This window comes from Oenanthe melanoleuca, chromosome 2 (genome assembly GCF_029582105.1).
Source record: "Oenanthe melanoleuca isolate GR-GAL-2019-014 chromosome 2, OMel1.0, whole genome shotgun sequence".
Taxonomy (NCBI): domain Eukaryota; kingdom Metazoa; phylum Chordata; class Aves; order Passeriformes; family Muscicapidae; genus Oenanthe; species Oenanthe melanoleuca.
In genome coordinates this window covers 51345048-51369771 of record NC_079335.1, presented here as the reverse complement: position 1 = coordinate 51369771, position 24724 = coordinate 51345048, and the positions used below count along the sequence as shown (strand labels likewise).

Here is a 24724-nt window from a genome sequence, read left to right as displayed (position 1 = left end):
TTGAGGTGTAGAATAGTGAATGGAAGTAGTTCCTGAAGAAAATCAAGAGTTATGTAGTTCAGAGTACATTAATTAGTCATTAATACCTGCATAACTGTATATTTAATATTCAGTCCTTCATTTTAAAAGAAGATATCCAGCCCCAGCACAGAGGACATAGTGATAAGAACAGATAGTATATTATGTTCTTTTGTTCATATATCACTTTACCTACTGTCACTATGGTCAAAAAATAAATAGCAAATTGTTTTTCATGGTGGCACACAAATTCTTTTTGGCACACGAATTTCGAATGTTGAAATCAAAAGGATGATTTTTAACTCATCCTTTAGAGCCAGCAGAATTTGACCTCTTCATGGGATTGTGTCCATGTGGTTTGTTGGTGATGCCACAGTTGGCTACATAGCAGGTTCCAGGAAATTCCTGCTTTTTCTAGACCCCACAAATTTGTCTGCGAATAATGTAATGTTTCATGAGAGAGCTCGTGTTCTTAGCTCCACTGTAGACATGTTGAAAGACTCAAATTACACCCAGAATAGGCTCCACTGTAGAGTCTAGCAAATTACCATCACTCTTAAAAATACAGTCCTTAATTTAGGTGCCAAACTGGATTTAAATCCTAAAAAATCTTACATACACCTGGAGGGTGTGGTGGTCTAGTGGTAATTAAACACAGCTGCAGTGTGAAACTTATGGAATTGCAAAGACATAGTGGTGAAAGTCCTATAAACACCACCCCTGGAAGAGTTAAAAAAAGCATGTGGATATGGCACTTGAGGTGTGGTTTAGTGATGAACATGCTGGTAGTGCTGATGGTTGGACTTGGTAATCTTAGAGGTCTTTTCTACCTTATTGATTCTATGAATCTGTGATTCTGTGATATCCCTGACAAACATGGCAAGAATAAAAAATAATTGGAGCTGATGCTGTTGTGTTGGCAACAATTCCAGTTTTGTAAGAGTTATTGGTCTCCCAGTTCTCATTATTTCAGAGATGAATATTTACATACTTATCCTTATTCCTGACTATCTGATTTTTTATGTTTGGCTAAGACTAAAGTACAAGACTGGCAGAAACACTAACAATCAGTGCTGTGTGAAGGGGACAAGAGATGCTTTTTACAGTGCTATCAGATTGTGCTCAGTTTCTCTCTGATTATATAAACACACATGCACATTTTCATCTTGAGGGGCCTCCTTCATTACAGCAGGAACTTTTTGTGATTATTAAGTTTTAGTACTGCACAACAACCTATGCAATTTCAGGAGTAAGGCTGATTGAATTACCCAATTAGACAACCTTGCTAAGTGGGGGAAGAGGATATTTCAGCACCATTTTTTCAATAATAAAATTCCATGAAATTGCCCAAGGTTTAGAATGCTGTAAGTACCAATGAGGGAGGAAAATGTGTTCTAGTGGTCAATAGCATAGAAGCTCAACGTCTTTGACTCCAAGTAGGGGGCTTCCAAAAGCATGCACAGAACAGACATGATTACAGGGGATGAAGTACTTGGATATCTAACAGAAAAAAGGGGAAAAAAAAAACCATTGTTATCCACAGTGCATGAATTGGTCACACAGTAAATAACTGTTTTCTGCAGAGTGGAGATGGTGAGCAAGAGTGATTTGTTGAACTTGCACTTCTTGGTCAGATGCACAGGAGGAATGGATACATGACAGCAGAAGGAAGGTCTGCAGATGGACATGGATGTTCAGAGTCCATAGTGGGCTTACTTTTCTGAAGTCCCTGAGTCTGCTACTCATGCAGCTGTTGCCTCAGCAAGATTTTTGTGGAAGGGAATAAATAATTTTTAGCTACTGCAGTGAACTAAATAAAATCTTCAGTTTCCTGAAGTACTTGTAAGTGCCATTGAAAATTTTATGCAGCTTTTAAATGAAAACTTGTGGGGATTGGCAGAGAACAGGTTTGTCTTGCTGGCAGGTAGATGTGAGCCATGGTTCTGCCCAGTGTAGCAGTTCTACAGCCATGCTGGACTGGACCCCTCTTCTGCTGCTGTACTCTCATCATATCATAATTTTATTAAGGTGTCTAACCAAAAGAAATTCCAGCTCATGAAACTACATTGCCTGGAGAGTGAAATAACACCTATTCTCATTACAATCCTGTTCTCTCAATAGCCTTTCCACAAGTTAGATTACACAACACTTGTGACACATGCATTTTGAGATTGTTTTTACCACTTTTCATATCCCCACTGACACATTGTCAGAATTCTCTCATATATATGATAAAAAGGAAAATCCTGAGCAAGGAAGTTCACAGAATCCATATCCACATAAAACAAAGGCTGGAATGCTGATAGAGTTCCATGAACATCTGGAAAAAGTCAAAGATGGGTTTCCATATCTATTCTATGTCTTTCTGGATAACATAAAAAATGATATCAGATTTCCCTTCCTAGTTCACAGTTCCTGTCTTTTTTTTTTTAATTTATTTTTTTTTTAGCTATAGTAAAGAATGAAAGGTTCTATAACAGCAGCTACAGGAAATGACAATAAATATTGTATTTTATTGGTGGCTCATGTGTTAAGTCAGAAGGCAAAAATCAGCTTCTGTGTTTTGCTATGTAATTTCTCAGAGAAAAGCAGATTTTACATTTTAGGTAGTGGCAGGTCTTGATTTCAGGGATTTCTAAAAACTTGGTTGAAATATCAGGGATTTTCTATTTTGGAAATACTAAGTGCCAGCAATGTAAAATTCACTTATTTCATTCTTTTTTGCAAGAATTAAATTTTGTTGTACAGTAATACATATATTGTAAACACCATTATATATTTATACTTTACTAGGATGCTAATTTAAGTAAAGAATATTTAATTTTAAATAAACGTTTCATTAGCAGGGATTGACGTGTCTGGGAAGTCATAGAAGTGATGCTGTATACATCATTGTTGGTGCTACAGCAACACTCTGCAATGATGTACCACTAGTGCTGGGTTAGTAAGAGAGAACTTACAGGGTAGCTCCGTGTTTCCTAAATGCATTAAATTTTTTCTTTTTTTCCCCCTCTCTAAATCTTTTCTGTATGTAACAGCAGTTCTCTTTTACATGAGCAGGTAGAAGGTGCATTGTTGGGCTGTTCTGTAGAGTGGGATGCAAAGCTTAGCTGGATGTCTGTCCATGGTGTGCAAGGAGCATTTACCAAAAGCAATCACAAACCTTGCTTTCTGTTCTCACTTGAGAAAAGGTGTAAGATATAGTTCTGAGAATAAAGAAAGGTTAAATATGTGGCTTATATGACATTATGCTAGGTCTCCTAGGATTTATCAATAGGATTTTGGCATTTAAAATAAAATACAAACCTACCAGATTATGGAAAATGGAATAAATATTTCTCACTTGCTCTGCTTCCCTCTCTGTCTTCTGCATGTCACAGAGTGACTGCATTTATCTAAAACTTTCACTGTCATGCTCTCTTTTCTGAGTTAGGATCACTGCCAAAGTGATCTCATGTTTATAGAGGGTTTTTTTTGTTTATGTTACTGTTTGTGGTACAAAAAGCTACTTTCACCTTGGAGTTGTACCTTTTTTTGGCTGTGTTTGATTCTGAGGTAGTATCCTCTATATTTGGGGTCAATGATCACAAAATTTGGCTGCTGTAATTTTCTATTAATATTAATAAAACCATGTATCCCCCTAGCATATGGGATGCAGAAGACACTGCTCAGCAAGCTGTTATAAATCTCAAAAAGGTTTATGAGCTGAAAAAATTGAGTTTGGAGAGGGGAATGTAGACTCTGCAATTTCCAAATGCTGATGCTAAATCCATTCAGATGTAAATCAAACCCATCAGGAGCACTCTGCTCTTTAGATACTTTATCCTAACATGTGTTTGCTCGTCATTCCTTCCTCAGTTGGAGGTTGTATATGAAAGCTGTTTAAATGAAATAAATAATGTAATCCTATGAAGAAGATTAGTATATTTTGGAACTCAGAAATGGAAAAAAAAGTTAGGTAATATTTCAGCATAAATAACAATGTGAGTAGGGTTTTTTTGGGGTTTGAAATTCTTAGTCCAGGATGTGGATAGTTAGGTCATAATCTCTCTGGATATTTCCCAGTGTTTGGCTAGGATTTGAATGATCTCTCTAACTGGAAATCTTGTGTTTCTTTGTGTAGAGTACAGTCAAATAATCTTGGCTTTGAAATGAAAAATGTTCACATATGTATATGTATGTTAATGTATATTTCATATGTTTTCATGTGTTCACATACATTTCACCTGCAGATTTGTTTTAATTGATCTGACAGTATCCCACCTGATACTGATGTCTCTGTTTTAAACTTCTTTAAACTTGTTACACACTGGAAGTACCTTATGTTAGAAGAATTTTTGTGGCTCCATCTACCCTTTGCTATTTTGGGAGACCTCTGTGACTGGTCTGTCTCTGCTGTTGCTCTGTCATAGGAATTTAATGTTGCTTTTCTGTTAAATCACTGGCATTCGGTCAGAATATACCCATTTGTAATTCTGGTTCTTGGGGTTGCAACAATTCAACTTCCATGATATCAGGCCTTTGTTGATATCTACAGTATCTATATGGAAGTTCTAAAACACTGTAGCTCTGTGGAATGATGAAGATGAGTTTGAAATCTCTCATCAAATAATTTACTAAAATAATTATCAGAAGATATCTTTTAACAGAGTGATAGCTGAATTCTGTTTAAATGCCAGAGTCTAATATTATCTTAGACAAATGTCATAAAGAAGGACCAGGGTCAGGTCTTATGTCATTATCCCAGCTTATAAGAAGTTACACTGGATTTTGTTGGCAAATGTTATCATGGCTGTGCAGATACATCCCAGTGATGGAAGTACACATTCAATTCAAGATTGATGTGCTTTGACCATGGAGAGTTAAAACTCCTTGGTGCATGAGAGACTGAGCAGTTGTTGGGATAAAAAGAAGATTTTCAATTTTCCTTGCATAGACAGGTTTTTCATATTGTGGTCCACCAACCACCTACCCTTGAGCATACCCTGCCTGCCAGCCCTAGATAGGAAACTTTTCTGTGAGTGTTTATTTCTTACTAAGACAAATTTAATGAGACAGTGATCTACTTTCTAACCTGTTTTTTTACCTTGATGCTTCTATTGGTCCCTGCAGGAGCAGGTTTCATAGAGATATCTCAAAGGCCTTCTTGGAGACTTCCTCTTCAATTTATCATGTCCTGATTCTCTTGCTCAGTGGTTGTTTTCTAGTAGAAAGAACAGTATTTCACCAGTGTAAAAGTCTAACAGGAAGTAATACTCCAGAAGACTTATGGTGATACATAAAAATATCAAGCAGTAGGGTACCAATTATGTAAACATTTAATGACTTGAGTAAACACCATAAAATTTTATCTGAAATATGTGTCTATCTGCAGATGTCCTCAGCTGTGGATCTAATATGCTTATGATGTAGATTCTGCTTGTTCCTAAACAGGAGCTTCCTCTTTCACCAGGGTAATTTTCCAGTTCCTCAGTAAAGGCAGTGAATTGACCTTTCTCAGGCTTTTATAGGGTACAAACCTTGACAGAGGATTGTTTTCCACGTCCGTGTTCATTCACTGCAGGCAGTGCAGTGACAGATGTAAGAAGATGTACAGAGTACATCAGGATCCGTTTCCTTTCCTATCTGTAAAATCACTTCCTTCTGTGTAATCTTGTACCATTAACAGTTCTTGTCATTTAATGCAATTTTCTAAACTGGCCAATTGCTTTATTTTGTCAAACATAAGGAAACTTCCATGGAGGCAGCATTCATTAACTGTCTCTATGTTCAATTAGCCCAACATGTATTCACATGCTGTATTTGTGTTTCTTCTGAAGTACATTTCCTCTTACAGTGACAAATGTGTGCTGTGTACAACCTCCCTCATCCTTTGGCTTATTGCAGTAATGGGATGCCATATTTTTCTCCCTTTGCTTGTATTTCTACTTATAATTCCTGGTTCCTGCTTCCTGAGATCAGCAGGAGGCCTCCCAACATGAACACTCCTTGCAGAAATGCAGATGCTATTGCTAGCTTGCTTGTCACATGAACCTCTGACCTGTGTATTTTTGTGGCCCCTTTCTGTAGACACTGAAAGAATCTCATGAAAATGAAGTAAATAAAAAGATGTTTAGTCTCATAATCTTATAGTCCTGATACCACTGTTTGGCAAATCCACTCTTCTCCCAGTGGCTCGCTCCAAAGGCTCTCAGGACATTTCCAATGCTGTTAGGTGTACACAGAGGTTCTAAATGTCAGATTTCAAGGCATTTGGAAACAACAGTGAAAAAAATCTCTCTTCTTAAGTGACTTTCAGTACTAATGGGGAAATTTCATAGAGAGAGGAAGAAATATGCTCTGCAGTAAATCAAGAAGTCATTATTTGTTAATTTTCTTACTTTAGACAAGATTTCAGCTCCTGAAGGAGCTTATCCAGAAAGCCATCATCCACAACCATTCTGTTAGGCCAGCTTCAAAGAGGAGAGAATAAGAGAGAAGATTTGAGAAATGTGTGCATTTCTTGGGCCTGATACAAGAGGAAATGGACAGTGTCTCTGTCCCTTATGAGCTACCTAAAGAGAAACTTCCTCCTGTCCGAGGAAAGATGAGAAGCTGAAGAACATAACTGAGCATCGTGATTCAGTGTTGTGCCTCAGCTCTGCATAGCCTAGAGCCTTCTTTTCTCTTAGTCCTTCCTTAAATACTGAATTTTAGCATTTCCTTCAGCTTTTGTATCCTGTCTGGATTGCTTTTTCAAGACAATCACTGTGCTTCTATGTTTTTACACAGCCCTCAGCTCAGCTGGATCCCACCATTTCCTGGCCCTTAGACAGTGCTGGTGCCAGCAAATCCCCCAGGAAAGATATTTTCCTTGAATTTAGAAAGAAAATTGAGAGAATTGAATTCTTGGCGTAGGAATGCACAAATGTAAGATATCTTAAGAGCAATGGTTTAGATCTCTGACGAGTTTGTTCATAAATCAAAGTGCGGAATTTGTTTCTTGGCTTCCCTTTTACATGTGAGATGGCAACTCATTAAAGTGACTCTTTATTTTCCTCTTTAGACTTTTAATTTTTCATTGTCTCCTGTGAAATTCAGGATTTGTATTGGTTTAATGCATACTTTTCAGCATACAATGTAATAGGAAGTTACATGCAGCTCTCAAAGCTGAGAGAAAATTCTGCTCACAGCTCCCACATCACTCCATGGAAACTGCTAAGAGCAGCTGTGCAAGAGATGAATTATTTAAAAGGATTTTAACCCCCCTCCCCCCCACCCCTAATCTCTGGTGTCAACCTGTCTCTGCTCCACTGTCAAAAGAGAGCCAATAGGAGGTTGGGCTGTCTAGCATCTCTCAGGGTCCATAGCTCATGTGTGAAAACAAAGTCACTGGTTTGTGCCAGGTTTTTCTGTATGGAGTATGGGCTGTTATTTCTGACATAGTGTATGTATTTATTTCTTCACTGTGGTATAGAAAAGAAGCCATTAGTTATTCCTGGTCAAGATTTGATCCCCTCAGAGGAATCACTTGAGCTGATTTGTTGCATTAACTGGCAGCTCCCACCTTGCCCTTTGACTTTTGGTGTCTGTAGGCACCAGACAAGTCCTGCTGGACACTCTGCTTTTGGGACTGGTGCCCTGATGCAGAGGAGCTGGATTCAGTAGGGTCACATTGGGAGTTAAGATATGATTTGTCCCACTATTTTTGGCATGACTCACATTAAGTAGATAATTAAAACCTCATGCCAAACTTTTGCTATTCACATGCTGAAATGGAGTAGTAATTTGTTTTATATGTATTAACTGTAATTGCTTACTAGGTTTGACAAATGTATTACTAATTCAACAACTGCTGTGTTATGAGGCACTAATGGGAAAAAATCTACTCAAAGTCTATAATCTCTCTCGTGAACTAATCTTTAATTCTGAACATAATTTTGACTGAAGTAGTATTTATTTAAAGCTAGAAATTGCTTTAAAATCTCAAGTAATGTGAAACTAATGCCTGATGAGAAAATAAGTCAGATTAAAAACTTCTAAGATGCTTCTCCTTTTTTTTTGTTCATAAGTAATTTTTAAGGGGCTTATTTGTTTTCTGTTTGGATTTTTTCCCTTTACACTAGAGTGTGCCCAGTTTTTACCACTTGAGAGAGAACTAAAGTTATTGACCAGCTGGAATACAGCTCTTCCTCCACAGCTGCAATGAATACTTGGTGGTGGGGCTGACCTAATGCAGGAACTTTGAATCTTTGTTCTTGGAAAGAGGTAGAGAATTGGGTTGATATTTATAAAATAAATATCTCCTCTTTCTCTCTATCTGCACATCCAGCCTCAGTGGCGTGAGGGATTTCATTTTACATTTGTGGACTATTATTGGGATTTCCATGTATTTTTACTCTGAAAATCTGGCCTTGCTTTCCTCAGAAATGTTGACTTTTGGAGTTCTTGACACGACTATTTCTTCAAGTCAGGGTCATGAAGAGCCCAAATTTGCCCTCCTGCCATAGAGGTGAAATATAGGGCTGAGGAGCACAGGAAGAGAGGGAGTGCAGTTCACTCTTCTGTGGATTGAAGATGTGGCCAGTAACACGTAATTATTTTTCTGTAAAGGCAAATAACAGTAGCTGTGAAGACTTACTAGCAATGTGGTTAATTCAAATTATAAAAGATATAAGGTGAATTTGAGTAAAGTTTAAATAGTGACTAGGTTTCGCCCTTGTAAAAATCCCAAATGTTTGGATCATAAAATGGTCATGTTAGTTTGGGCAGTGACATTTGCTGCCTGTTTGAGGTGTCTTTTCTGGTGTACACAGTTGATAGTAAAAATAACGTTTAACCAAATTTGACAGCAGTCAGAGAGTGTTTCACAGAGACCTCCAAAATCTGTTAAGTAGTATTTGCTTTTTCTCACAACTTTTCTAGCCTGACCAGTAGCTTGGAAGCTTTGCTATATTGGATATTTGCCAAGCCATCCACTGACTCTTTTATTGTTTGTTGCTGTTTTGTTAGGAATGAATGACATTACTATAAAATTGATGCTCAAGAAACCAAAACCTATGCAGATTTTGGAAGGCTGGTCCTCGTGAGGCTGTAGGTGTCTGAATCATCTGAAGGGATTACATGTCTCCAAACTGCTTTGTTTCTTTACTTTAAATTTTCCAGGTGTTTGTCCTGGTGATACAATTTTAATAACCAAACTTCCACAGATGTGCCAGTGGGTGCATATCTAGCTATGGATAGATGTGCCTCATATTGGAACTTTTCAGGTTTTCTCCGAGATGGAGTGAGATGTGAGATCTTGAGTGTATTTCAGTATCATCTTGCTTTGCAGCCTGATTTGAGAGATCACATGTTATAAGGTAAACATCTGCGAGCACCAACAATTGCAGCATCCTTTTGAAGTGAGTCCCTCTTGCATTTCCATGTGCTTTGTTAATAGTACATGGAGCCCTCTGCCCCCTTTTTCTCTGGAGCTCTCTTCCCCTATAAGCAGAACCAGTTTGGAATCATTTTGTCCTTCTCTCCTATGTAGCTATTATGATGACATCAAAAGTGTAAAAACTTGAGAAAATTCATCCTGCAAATATAATCCTTAAAGCTGGATGGAACATTACTGAGACTCCTGTTGAAGTCCTACTACTTTACATTTAATGGCTGTACAAAACAAATGCACTGAAGTGTTGACTGAGAATCTATTAGTTATTAATATTTATTAGTATTATTTCCACCACTGAATTTCCTTTCTGGATTAGTAGTTAAATAGGGTGGTATGAAGGTGGGAATTTTTTTTTCCTCATGCAAAGTGTCTTCAAAGAAATCACTCCAAATAAAAAGTGAATGACTGAAGTTTAGATTAGTTTAGTTCTAAACTAAGTTTAGATTTAATGCAAATGTTTACATTCACATCTCTTCTCAATAGAAGTCAATGTTTTTATGTATGATTTGTTCTTTGTTAGATATCTCTTTTCTGCTTTTTAGCCCATTTTCCTATAAAATATTTATTTTCTCTCCTTTGTATCTTTGCTTTCATTTCAGAATGTAACAGGTTCAGTGTTCCCCAAAACTGTGAATAGCTCACATTTGCAACTGCATAAAAAATACTCAATGCATTTCAGCAAGGAAAGAAAACAAATTTTAATAGCTTTTATGCTTTATGGAAAATGTTGCCAAGATGCCCACATTTGTATATTCACGGTATTAGTTTTCTAAAATTGATGCAGAGAAAAGTTTGGGGAGAGATAGTTCTAGGAAGTGGGCCAATATCCTTTAGAAAAGTTCTCTTGAACTGTAGCATTTTTGTTGTGCATTATTTTGAGCAGAACAAGAGTGTTTCCAATAAGTTTTTTTAATACACCCTTGGAGATGCTTTATAAACTGCTTATTCTCTAATACTGCACCTGTGTTCCATCACTTGATATACTAATCCCACTGTGGGACCTTCCAGTTCTTCAGACCTGCTTGGATTGGAAAAACTTGCCAACTGGCGGCAGCTTTGAAGTGTTGCTGTTGTTGGCCGTGCATCTTTGAAAAGAAGCAAACAATAAAGTGTTTATTCTTTTTCTATTAGGCCTGATGTAATGTCACTTCTAATGAAGCAGCATGTGAATAAATAAAACACATGATTTAAGAATGCATTTGAGAGTCACACATCTAAACAGCTCATGATTTCTGTAAAATGAAAATCCCTGCTGGGTAGAAAATTATTACTGCTCATCATTCTCTTCAGTATTCACTCAAAAGGTATGACTCTCTTAAAACCCTAATGAAACACTCAAACACATTCCAGTGAGGACAAAATAGCCACACTTGAAGTAAGTGTGAGAATACTCTTATCATCTAATAGCATGTGAGAATGGCAAAGGTTTCAGTGCTTTTAATGATTTTTTTTTGGCTTAGACTTAACCAAGAAAACTAAATGGGGAGAAATGACTCTTAATACCCCTAATTAAGCCTGAAACTATAGAAAGAGCAAACTATTTGTAAACTGTTTAAAGCACACAGATAAAAAGCATGCAGTGCTTTTAAAAAGGGAAATTATTAGGCAACCCATTGATTTCTTTAATTTGTTGATAGTGCTCATGCTATTTGTGGCATAGTAATTAAGTGTTGGGAAATGATCTCCTAGTGCACTGAATCTAATCCTGCAGTCTGTTATAGATGAAACTAAAAACAGTCACATAGAGCTGGATCCCTATGAAACTTGGCTGGGTACTTCTAGTGGCTTCACTGTTGCTGTTCCACAGGTCGTGATGGAAGCACAGATCAGTAATACTCACCTGTGGCTCTTGTTCCCAGCCAGTGGCAGTGAAATCCAGCAGATGTTCCAGGTGTGCAGGGGAGCAGATTGCAGGTGACAAAGTGTGTGACTCTCTCCTGGCTTGGCAGGGGGTGCTGAAAGCTGTGTGCTTGTGAGCTGGAAAGGAGAGGGGTGGGTGGGTGGTGAGGTCTCTGTGCTGTTGGTGTGTCTCACAGTGTGAGTTGCCCAAACTCCTCCTCACCACCCCATTATCTATATGGACTCCTCTCTCAGTGAGTGGCAGCAGTTTTAGAAACACCAATGTCTGGAAGCAAAGAATTGGGCTGAGTCTGTGACTGGCACTTCATTGCCTTCTGTTTCCACCAGCTCTTTTGCCAGTTTTTATTTGCTGAGCACCCATACAACTACACAATCAGCTCTCTTCTGAATGCGAGGAATGGGAGCTGGAAAGCAGAAAAGCGTTGCTCTTTTGAGCTCAGAGACTAGAGCTTTGTGAAAATTTAAGTGAAATCACAGAATTGTAAGCTCTGCATAGACAAAGAAAATTAAACCAAAAAAACCCCTTTGTTATGTTTATACTTGTCAGCTGAACTAGAAAGGCATCTCCATATTTTCTAGGGAGGAAAAATAGCATCTGTTGCTATCATTGCCCAATCCTGATTGAGTTTGTGTGCCTGCTTCACACTATTGCCCAGAGGACCATGTCCTTCTGCATCCGTATTTCTTCTCTGAAGGGATCTCTGGGAGTGAGCCAGTTTCCATGCCCTGAATGCCTTGCTGCCTGATGCAGTCACTGCTGCCTTCTCTTAATGGCATGTAGACAGAAGGAGGGTTTGAAAGTGCTGCTTTCTGCTTCTGTGGAAGGAGGTGTGCTAACTTTGTACACATTCAAGCCTATTTTCTGAAGTTTATTCTGGATATCATCCTTCACACAGGACTTCAGGTCTTTGTGTCATTTTAATGAAACAATTTTTTGGGTGAGTTTGATTTTGTTTTGTTTTCTGAAAGCTGAGAATGTGGGCAAGACCTTTTCCCTAACAACAAATTGCTGTCTTCATCGTACTATGCAAAAATTTCTTTAAGCTCTGAGGGCAATAATGTGAATGAAATGGTTCTTTAGTAACTATGAAAAAAAAAAAGTTAAAAAAAAACAGATAGTAATTTCAAAGAAAAATCATGGTTTACGTGCATTGGAGTATGTTAATGGGGTCAAAGATGCCACTACTAAAATGCTGGGATTTGTTGCCTTAATGTCCCTCCTGTTTCTGTGCAAGATTTCCTGTTTTCTTATTCTTATTTATGTCATCCATAATTTCTTGTATATAGATGTGCTACTGCAGGCACACTTGTTGTTTATTTCCCCCTTCCTGTGTGTTTATGCTGAAATATCCACGAAGAATCATGTGCCCACTTCCCCTCCTTCAGATGAGACAAAAAGAGAAAGTGAGACAATGAAAAGCAAATTCCTTGTGCTGGCACAGCGCGCACATTCAGTGCTGCAGGAAACTAGGTCGATGTTATTATTCATAACAGTATATTATGTTACAATAAAAGTAAGCAGAGGGTAGCTCTAGAGGTTGGAAGGATGCCCATCACTTACACTCTGAAGTCAAGACCTTGCCTCTAAGATACTCCTTAGCAGACAGAGCAGTGTTGCTTGGGATAGGAGATGTGAGAATTTTTCTGCCAGTAAAAATGGAGAAAAATCCTATTTTCTTCAGGCTTATGAAAAATAAAACTTAGTACAGTTTTCTTTTACTTTGAAAATAAAAGCAAAGCCAGTCTTCTGTATTTGAAAAAGGACTCATTGAATTATTATTTGTCCTTTTCAAAAGGTCTGGAGTCAACTTTGATCCTCTTAAACTCTGTGACTCTCTGGCTTAAGGTTGGCAATCCCCCATGGCAGCAGCAGGAAGAGTAGCCTTCCTTCGAGGCTGTTCCTTAGAGCCCTGACACTGTTTGCTGCTGTAGAGAAGAATAAGAGATTGGCCATATCGAAGGACCATCTGACTTGTTACCCTTTATTCCCTTAGAGGGACTCTGTGCTGGTAACCTGCAGTGTTCTGCTCTGCACATTGTTTCCTTTTCCTTATCCATTTTTGAAGTGATCTGCAGTGATGTGGAAAGGGGGAGTGGTTCTATTTCAAAAAGAAAAGATGGCAGAATGAATTCAAATCTGAAGTATTCTTGGAAATTTGGGTTAAAACCCACTAACCAACCATTACAGCAAACAAATAGATAAATAAAATATTAAACAAAAGTAAAAAAGCCCTTTCCATTAGCTAGCTGTCTCGGGTTTCATCTGGAGTACATTCCCCAAGGATATTCTAGTGCTTTGGGTTTTGCTGTTTTGCTGCCTCATTGAGAAAATAAATTTGAAATTAAATGAGGTTAAAATAAGAGTGGTTTTAAGCCTGTGTGTATTGCAGGGGAAGATGGCCTGTAAGTTGTTTCTGATATATCTAAGCAGATAAAAGAAATCATGAATCTTACAAAAATTATGGAACCTGTCATCCTTGTGCAAAAGCTGATTAAAAAAAAAATATGTGAAGCAATTCAGCCAATTTAAATGTTTTGCTACCTGTGCATCTTTTTAAACAAATCTGTCATGGGAGAAAAAATATGCAGAAAATACTCATTGCTATTTATTTCAGCAAATTAAATCAAAGCCCATTAACTCAATGCAAGTGCTTCCAGTTAGTTCTATAGACTTTGCATCAGACTCAGAGACACAGGTTTTACCATCAAGCAAAGTGATCTGGGATCTGCCCCTGCCTTCAACAAGATGCTGAGTCAATTATATCTCAGGTGCACTTAGGGGTGTTTCACAAGGTGTTGTCTATCTTAAGTTATATGGTCAATTTGAAAAACAATGCTCCCCCAGGCCCCAGTTCTGAGTGCTAATCAAGATACTGAAAAAAACCCCCCAGTATGGATTAGGCCTGTGAAGCAGCTGCTTTTAGGGTCCCCACTTTTCTGTGAGAGCTCTGCTGGCACATATCTGGACTTCCAGAGCTCCCTGGGAAGCCGTGGGCTGGAAGAGGTGACTGTTCACATACAGCTGCTAATCACTTTACCACAGCCATTGTCTTCTTAATGCTCACCTCAAAGCAATATATATATGTGCACACACACAAATGTAGTGTCAGTACCGTTGCACTTTACTCTATATTCCTCCTCTGCTCATTTTATTAGTAAAAGTTCCCACTCATTAACATCTCCTTAGAGAAGAGCAAGCATTTTTGATGATGATTATTTTTCCGGTTAACATGGAATGAGTCAAGATTTCTTTTTCATTGGAAAGCAATTTTTGTATCTCACGATAGTAATTTATTATTTTCCTCAGAGAAGAAAATACACAGTAAATCTTTCCCATGACATTGTGGAGGGATCAAATTTGTGCTCTTTATTCAATAAAAATCTGTTGAAAGCTGGTATGAGTGGAAGGCAAGGAAAGACTTGCAACATCTGATCTTTCTTCTTGATATGACTCTTTTCTGGTATGTCAGCCATCACTTCCTTCATCTAGACAGAATCCTGGACCACTGGCCCTAAGTTTCTGTTTTACTGGTGGTTTTAGTCTCTTCAGCATGCACAGCAAACTGTAGCAGCCCAGATTTTCCCTTACTTTTTCTCCTTGAGGAGTTGCTTTAATAATTAAATAATCTGCTGTCTTGCCTTACACATTTGGCTCCCTGGGGTTTTGTAGGGAGTGTGACAGTGCTGAGCACCCCGTCCTACTCTGTTTGTACATCAAAGGCTCCTGCTCACTGCAGTGGATAGGACACAGCCCAGAAAACAACCTTAAGCACCCTGACTTGTCCTTTCATCTCTCAGGATGACTGTAACTGGGAAGCTTTTCTGGAACACTCCAGGACAGGCACAGGGAGTGGTGGAATGAGCTGCATCTGTCAGCAAGCAGCACTGTGTGATAGCAGTGAAGCATTTGGTGCAGAGTCCTTGGCTGCCATGTTTTGATGTGTTTTGAGTGTGGATTAGCTCTGCTCTGGTCATGCAGACAGAAAAACAGCTGGTGGCTGAAACACAGCAGTTGGGTCCTTGGGCTGCGCTTTAGTTAATGTGAGAGGAATCCAGTTTGTGCACTCAAAGTTCTCTCTGTAGTGCAGACCAAAGCATGGTAAGAGGTCTGCCCAAGAAATACTCCCCAGTTCTGAATTAAAACATCAGCATGAAGACAGCAGAGTAGTACTGTGCCATACTAGGAGATCTCATGCTGAAAGCAAGTGTTGTCATTATCCCAGACTGGTGATAAAATTACAAAGTGATGAGTGCAGTGTGCCAGCTAAATAATTTGAATCAAGGGAAGAGGAAGTGTAAGAGAGCTTTATTTCTCAAAATCAGACAGATGGATGCTAAATGCCAAGGTAGCACTGTCTGATGCCCTTCACATGAGAAAAATTATTATGTCTGTAACAGTCACATTGCACGTAACTAACTGTTGGACAGATGATATACAGGTAAGTAAATATTAACAGCACCTTTATGGTACTCTGCAGCAAGTAAGAAAAAGTACTTCCCTATACCACCTACATTTCTGTAGTCAAAACTACTGTTGGTTTCGTATAACCTGTTGTTTTATATTTATTAAACAGAAAAAAAATAGGATTTCTGAAAAAAACAGGTTTTTTCGGTTTTAGTTTGGAAGAAGATAGAAGCTTGCTACTGGGAACAAGCAACAGTAAAGGCAGTTAATAATATATGAAGCTGCTGAAACAAATGTGTTCCAAATATGGCAGTTTTTATCAACTGCAGTTGTGAACATTTGTTAGTTACTTGTTAGTAAGTACTGAGGTGATAAAGGAGAATATACAGCAGAGCAATGTTTCCCAATCCATTGAAAATAGACTGCAAACCCTCAAGTGATTTATATAGTATGTGTGCCTCTACTGAAAAAGAAGCTGTAGAAGGACAAGCCAATGTGTTCATCCAATTGTTTGAGGGCCTTAGGGTGTGCATTCACGAAACTAAGGTCCCCCAACTAGTCTGGCTGGGCTGGACTCTGCAAACCTCTGCCCTGTTCTCTGTTGTTTGAGAAGGTAGCACCTGCAGTGGAAAAGTGTAGCAAAGTGTTTTCTTTATGGAGTATTCTGTGTCTCTATCTTGTATTTCTTGAATATGTGAGAGGGTTTTTTCCCTTTTTCTTCTTTTTTTTTTTTTTCATGGTTTGGAGAACACTAATAAGTGTCACAGGCTTAAAATCAAAGATTTGAAATTGATAGGAATATTCTAATCATTACAAATTGAGATGTTCTTTCCCAACAGTATTAGCAGTGTTCTTCCACAACATTGGTCACTTTTAACACCCAGCTAGACAGGATGCTGGGACATCTTGTCTAGCCTGTGCTTTTGTCTAAGGTTGGACCAGATGATCCTTGAGGTCCTTTCTGGCCTCATATTCCCTGATTCTGTGATCTTATGAATATGTTGTTATGTATTTTCCCTATGCCCACCAGTACACTTCAGCAGCATGCTTCCTGTTTTGTAAAGGTGAACAACCTAGCAGTGGTGTGTGAGTTCATGGTAAGCACAGAATTGTAACCAAACCAAACTAAGTATGGAAGCTACCATGTGAATGAAAGCCTACCTGTCAAAGAAGGCAACTTTTCACTTAAGGAAGATGTTCTGGATTTTATCTTATTAAATCTCATATTCTTATGCTCTCATTCTTATGCTAGGGTTTCATTGAGTCCACATGTGAGCATGGTATGCATGTTGCCATTGTTCCTGTTAAGTGTGAGCAGAAATTCTGGTAATGCATTATGCTTCACCTCTTTGAAGAATTTTAAAGCTAGAGCTGTTAACGTGAAACAGAATTTTTGGAATAAATGAGAATGGTCAGGCACTTTGGAGCAAATATTTGGGAAAAAAGCTCAATTATGGGGGTACCAGATTAAGGCGTTCTTATAAGCAGTTATGGTATTTTTGTTGTGGTGGTAAAAAAAAAAAAAAAAAGAGAGCAAAAGGAAGCCACCTTAACTTAGTGACTCAAGTGGAGTAGGTGATTGATTCTGAAAGTCAACAGAGAGAGCAAAAGGAAGCCACCTTAACTTAGTGACTCAAGTGGAGTAGGTGATTGATTCTGAAAGTCAACAGGTGAGTATTTTCCCCAGACCATGCAGAGAGAAAGACTGAATTGAATAGCCAAATTCCTATTGATTTCCTTGGGAGCAGGATCAAGTCTTTAATTCTTGATTAACTCCTTTTTTGATTTTAATGAGAATTACGTGACTTAAATCCTGTTTTATGTTTTGGAAGCAATGGGTAAGGTTTAAATCAAATAGTAGGTTTTCTTTACTTTTAATAGTGCTATTCTTTTCAGTGCTTCTGTTACCTCAGGGTATTTACTTTTGGCTCTTAGTGTGGTGTAGAAGCTGATACTATTGTGAATGGAATTGGCAAGTCTTCAAACACAATGTTTAGATCATAAACATTTTAAAATAAGACTCCATAAAAAAGATTTGTTTTATTAATATGAAATGTTAGTTGTGTTCTTGGCAGGCTTTGCTTCAGAGGAGTCAGATGCATTTCAAAGAGTATTCTGGTGACCAGCTACAGCCAAATGATTATTTCAAACCAATGGAGACCCAATTCCCTTTCCTCTATAGCTTTTTTCCTTTCTCTTTTTCTCTCCCCCCCTCTCTCTTCAGTAGGACTCTCTCTATATATTACAAATGAAGTGTAGCCAGTCATGGGGTGAAAAATCCATACACAATTATACATAACAGTGGAAGGCATAGAAAGACTAAAGATGCCAGTACTGATGTTTGCTTTAGGAAGTGCTGTTGAGATTTCTTTTCTTCAACACTCTTCAAATCTTCAGAGTTCAAATACCATTGGCTACTCTTCTAGAGCCAACAGGATTGCAAAAAAGTTATGGAGAATTGCTTGTGTCTGCCCTGCACTTACCTGTGGAGTGGCACAGTCATGGTTTTAACAATGACTTGATTCATAGATGCTGTGTGAAACCAGTTACAATCCAGAGATAAGTAGAAGGTAATAGCTTTGGGGGATATATTAATGGAGTGGGTCTGTCTTTATCTCAATAATTCATAGTTCATTGTGGTAGACGTTTTAGTTTTTCACATTTATTTAAAATAAATGTGTGAGGGTATTTCTTGTCCTGCTTTAGAGGACTTATTTTCATAAAATATTAACTCAATGTGATGAGAGGTATTGTCTTATGTAGTTGTGCATGCAGAAGTCTTGTCCCACCTCAAGCAAATATAGGTGCCACAGTAGATGCACTACTCATCAAACAATCAACATTGCTCTGTTACTCCAGAAGAGAATTTTACTTCTTTTTTTTTTCCCATATAGGGAAGGAAGAACTTTCTCCACCTTGCTTCTGAAGTCTCTTTCTGCTGTGTGTTTTCCTGGATATGGGCCTGAAATCCCTGCTTGCTTTGCTCTGAATGGGGGGAATTTAAAGTGCTGCTTAATGTCACTCACAGGGCATCTTTTTGTTCCTAATTTATGTTTCCCTTTGGGTGAAGGAATGCATCAGCAACAGGAATTACTGTCATTTCTCTGATTTTGAGAATTCAATGAATGATTGAGATGAGCCATTCAAAAAGAACTGTAGTTGCTTGCATGGCATGCAGTCCTGTTGCATTTCCCACAGGAGCTTAAAAGCACAGAGAGCAAACTGTGACATTGCTTCACGTCCTCCTACACATTTGCTGAGCAGACCTGCATGACTTGAGATATTTGTGCTCTTAGTACCTTGTGTTTATAATGACCTCATAGTAGTTGGAAAAAAAAAACAAAAAGTAGGGACTGGCAAAAAGCAACAAAACTACCAAGAGCTGAAAACTGAATGCCTAGTGCTCACAGTGTGTGTGGTGGGAGGTTGTTTTGGAGAAAATATAGGTAAAATTTGAATTCTTTGAATATGTCTGCCCATTTGAATAGTTTGTGTGGCTGAGTCTTTGATCATTTTGAGAAAGAGTCCTTTGCAGCTGTTTGTATGAATATGAAGGGTTAAACAATTAAGAAGGAATAGATGTTCATGTTTTTGCTTAAAAATAAAAGGGCTGGATTTCAGAAGGAGCTGTAAAGCTTTCAGCAAGAATCAGGCAGACACTACAGTAAAGTGAAAAGCTGAAATGTGAAGAGTGCGTGATGTGAGATGCCAGCTCAGCACTTCCAGATCACATTGCCCTAGCAGAGGAGGAGACCACCCTTGGAATTGCAGTGAACTCCAGCTGCTCTTCAATGTAAAGTTGTATAGGCTGATACCCCTCTCACTGTTATGTCACCTGGTGGTAGCTTCTCTCAACAGCTCTCCACTCTGGGGAAAACGTGATATTTGCAAGTACTTCTCTAGGGGTAGAAAAATCTCCTTCATATACAGATCCCAGCTGCACAAGGATAGGAAAAGAGTGTTCATACAAAAAGGGTTCTTTACTGAAGGTGTTTGTTTTTTCTCCTCTTTGTACAGGTTCTACATGGGAGAAAACATTACGGCAGATTGGTTTTGAAAGGTAGGCCATAAATTTATTTCCTCACAGTGCAAAAAGTTAAGAACGAAAACTGCACAAGCAAATTTGCTAAGTTATTTATTTTAGTTGATTGAATGTATCAAAGACTTCAAATTCAGAGTGGAAGTCATGCAGTGTCATGCACATATGTGTTCAGCTTTTCTGTTTGTGTTCTCTTTTCCCAGTCAATCTGAAGCAATTATTCATCATATGAACTTGGGTCGTCATGTTGTTTGCTAGTGACTATACAGCATGCTAGTATAAAAAAAAAGGGACACAAGCCTTACTTATGAATGAAAATATTGCTCTCACTCATGTTATTTTTTCCATGAAACTTCTAATCTCTGACATATGAGTTGACAAAAGTAAATGAAGTTGAAAGAGGAGCAAAGCTGGCAGAGAGCTGTTCAGCATCAGAGGAAAATTCAATATGCAGCATTCCTCAAGTGCAAGAACTTCTTGCAGACAAACTTAGCCACAAGGTCATCATACCAGAAACACATGTCTTTCTTGTAAATTAAACTAGGTCAAGTCCAGTAAAGAGTGATGTAAAGTAAAGAAGAATTCAGATGCTCAATGTCACCTTTATTCTTCTACAAATGGTAAGCAGAAGAATCTGCTCTTTGCTTGAAGTTTTGGATATAGTTGAAATTAAACACTCTCAGTTGCTAAGTTTGATGTCCTCAAAGGTTGTTTTTTTTAACAGGTCAGATTTTTTTTCATTTTCCAAATTACTTCCTATTTGGTTCCTGATGAGCATTTCGTTCAGTGTGATACCACAGATGTCTGCAGAGCACTATAATAAACTATTGATTCTTTCACCACCCAAATTATGAATTAGCACCTGTTGCTGCTGTTTGTCTCTATTAGAATGAAAAAAAAAAAAAAAAAAAAAGAAAGTTTTGAGGAGTTCTAGAATGAATTGATGCTCTGTGTCTGTGCTTTGAAAGTGAGAATGGAAAAGGGTCAGCATCTTTTTAGCTGATTTCGTTAGAGGTTCTGTGGTGGCAATTTCCAACTTCTGAGATGTTTCAAAACTATAAGGAGAATCCATGCTAGCTGTATTTGCAAGGTGTGTACCACATGAAAGATGGAGATTTCTTGATAGACTAAATTAAAGCTGAGAAGCCTTCCTGAGAGAAGGCAAATATGCAGAAGGGATTTCTGTGCAGATCCCATTATTGGCACTCTAGTTTGAAAAGCAGAAAGGCTTTCAAACAGCACTTCTGCACCTTGAGATTGATTGTCACCCTGGGATAACTTCATTTGAAGCAGCACATTGGTTAGCACAGATGAGGTGAAGTTTTGAATGTACTTTGCTTGCCATAGTCATAGAATCAAATGTGTTCTCTTACCAGCTTTTTCAGACAACCAGCAGGAGAAAAAAAGGAAGATAAAGTCTTTCATACAGATATAGCAATTAATATTTGGGATTTTTAAAATTGTAATATTCATTTTCATACCTGTATTTTTAATACAAGATTTTTTATGACAGGAATATATTATATTCCTGTCATAGAATCATAGAATGTCTTGGGTTGGAAGGTACCTTAAAGATCATCCAGTTCCTACCCTGCTGCCATGGGTTGTTCAGAGCCCCTTCCAGCCTGTCCTATAACACAAGGTGTGGGGCATCCACAACTTCTCAAACTGTTGGACTAAAAGTTTAATGAGTAACATATATGTGAATTTTAGTGTTAACTCCTTTGTAACAATATTTTCTTAATATTGTCATTTCATAAGACCAGTATTTTTTGTATCTTAAAGAATAGTTTCCAAAGCAAACACATTCCTATATGTAATACCTGGATGCTGGAATTACACTTCAATTGCAGTCAGTAGAAATCCCAGGTCTGCAGATCTCACAAAGCCAAGAGATTATTCTGTGGATGTATCACTACATCCTTTCCCTAATCTTATTTTCTTCAGTAGGAATCCCTTTTTGGCCACCAATAGAGACAGGTTAGTGGGCTACATCTGTGTTAACTCTGATCCCACACAGCTGTTCTTATGTTATTTATATAAACTCTAGGGAAAGAAGCAGCAAAAGCATGTCTGCCTATTTAAAATTCTATTCTCTGCAAGCTTTTGACTTAGGCACACCTGAGTCAGCAGTGAAATATCAATAGCATTTAAATGTGTTGTTTGAGCAAGGACATTCTCATTCAGGAGGGAGGAAGCAAGATTTTTGGATATAGAAAAGGAGAGACACGAAGCCATGCCCTAAAGAAGAATTATCTTTGCTTTAAAACTGGAAGATCCATATAAACTGTTCTCAAAAACTGTTTTAGAGTGGATTGAGGAATACGAGATACAGTCAGTTTACATTGCAGGAAATTAATCCCATATAATTTACAGGTGATGTCTTCACTGCTTTATGGCTACATGATGTTTATTCTGTAATAGTAGAGTGTTTACATTACTCTTGTCTTCATATCCTGAAAAACATTGTGGCACCAAGAGATCCGACTGCGAGGCTTTTATGTAAGCATTACTTGTGAGCTGAGGATGCTGCTTTTCAATGCAAGGGAAATTAAAAATGCTGGATCTCAAGTAAAGTAGCTTTATATCCAGGAAATGACTGGAGTTAAGAGCTTTTCAATTAAAAGGAGTATATGTGGGTTTGATAGATATAAATGAAGGTCTTTATGTTATTGATTGTCTTTTGAGAAATTACAAACAAGCTAATTGTAACCTACTGTGGTAGTCACCACCTTTGTCCAACATGATCTAGACTGCAGTTCCTGCCTGTATTTTCTGAAGAACATTGAGGAACAATTTTGAGATTTAGGAAAAATATTGTTTTGTATTTTGCTGTCCTATAAGAAACATGGTTTAAAATGGTAAGTACATGTGATACTTTCATGTCAAAAAAGCCGCCACCTTAATGGTTTAGTAATCTTCAGTAAGCCAAAGCAAGTAGACTTATGGATAAATAGGATGACTTTTTTGCAACTGTTAACATGGGGATTATTGTTCATTGGTGCATATTACAATGGCACCCACATATGCATAAAAATGTCTGGAAGGCAGTCAGCTCTCTTATACTTTGTTCCAAACATGACCAAAAATTTGGTTTTTAGTTTAGAAGGCATTGTTCACCTCAATGGCTTAAGATTTTTTTAGTCACATTCAGGACCCAGTGAAAATCATAGGATCATGGAAGCAATGAGGTTTGAAAAGACCTCCTAGATCACAGAGTCCATCCTTTAAACAAAAACCACCTTGTCAACTAAGTCATAGCATTAAGTGGCACATCCAGTTGTTTCTTGAACACTTCCAGGGATGATGACTCCTCTGCTTCTGTGGGCAGTCTGTTCCAATGCTTAACCACCCTTTCTGTGAAGAAATTCTTCCTGATGTCCAACTTGAATGTCCCCTGGCGCAGCTTGAGGCCATTTCCTCGTGTCCTGTTGCTGGGAGTCTCACTCGAAATCTCAAGTGGAGTAGTTATGAACAATTAACAGTGACTGTGCTTGTTTCCTGGCTATTCTGGCAGTTAAAGAGAGCTTAATGCACAAAGCCTGTTAAAAATCAAAAGGAAAGAGAATCAGTTCTGTCAGAGAGCTGGTCCTCTCCTGTAATGCAATCAGAAGTGTCTTTCCAGCTCGTGGCTGGGGTGAGGCTTGCAGTGCAGAACCTGCCAAGAGCCACTACCAGCACTGGGGAAATTTGCCCCATTGTGGAAAATTAAAAGCAAAAGAAGGCCTTTTTTAAACAACTGAATTTCTCTAATTTGAGCTACTAGATGGTGAAGTTTATGTCTTTGTGTAGTAGTTTCAGTAGTGAGGAATGTCTTCTGTTTTTACATATTTGTTGACCTATAAATTATCTAACCATTTTAAAACTTTAAATGAATTATATTGGACCTCTTAAAACTCTTCATCCTGAAGGGTTTCCAGACTTCCAGCACTCCTCTTACTATGCTTTTCTGAGTTGTAGTTTGTAATGTGACTAGTAAGTTACTCAGCCACTAACAGCCCTTCTACTCCCTTTTAGCATTTGTTTCCATGGTGCTTCTCCTGTGCGTGTAATGCTTTACATTATGGTTCCACAAAACAGACTTAAGAAAGATTTAATGACTGTTATTACATGTGAAGTAAATATCAAATGTTTTAGAAAATATATATTTGAAGAATAACAGATGTGTGGTTATTACACTTTTGGCAACCTTCAATAAGTATGTGTTTCGTAGTAAATAGCTGTTTCAATGATAGAGAAAGGAACTTTTGAGCATCAAATTCATTGTAAAATGAAATTATACAAATAAAAGAGTTTTCCATATCAAAGATAAAAGTTTTGTTTGGTTGATAGCTTCAACCTGATTCTAAAATTGTTGTTATTTTTGTGGTATGCAAAAACTTATTAATTAGAAGTCACATATATATATGTGCAAAAGTAGGTGACTTCCACCCTGCATAATGCTGTTAAGACCTCTCTGCACTATACTTAGTACAGCAGCATCATCTATGTCTAAAGTGCAACAGCAGCATCCCAGATTTGGTCTAAAGTAATGCTGAGGGTGACTGGCAACAAAAGCTGCTCCTGTTAGTAAAATATTGTGTATTGAGTTGTGGGCTTGTTACACTTTTTGGAATCCTTTTACTGCTTTTGAAGAATGAAAGGGTAGTTGGAGATTGCTGTCTCTCCATTTGAAGGAAAGAGTAAGTAGGTTAACAGTAGGGAGGGAATAAGACTCCGAAGGAAAAAGAAAAAACTTGAAGATTTCTATACCAAGGCTTGGATATGAAGATTGTCTCCTATTAAGATAGATTTCAGATCGTCTATGTACCTCAGTAGCTCCTTCACTACTCTCCTAAGCACAGGACACTGCACTGTTTTTATTTGAAGCAGCTCTGCTTGCCACAGGTAGGGAGACACAGCCAGCCCAGGAGAGGCCAGGAGCACGTTAGCTGTCATCGCTGGGAGATGCGCTTTTGTTCCTACACTGGTCTCTGAGAGCAGA

At 38.1% G+C, this 24724-nt stretch overlaps 1 protein-coding gene across 1 annotated transcript in view; it reads left to right on the top strand.

Annotated features, from left to right (window-relative positions):
- The window catches only part of PIEZO2 (piezo type mechanosensitive ion channel component 2), a 281253-nt gene that overhangs the window by 111024 nt on the left and 145505 nt on the right, over positions 1 to 24724 (top strand). The window contains exon 4 of the mRNA XM_056483345.1: positions 19719 to 19761. Within this exon, the coding sequence (XP_056339320.1) occupies positions 19719 to 19761 (43 nt within the window). The remainder of the gene's footprint in view (positions 1 to 19718; positions 19762 to 24724) is intronic.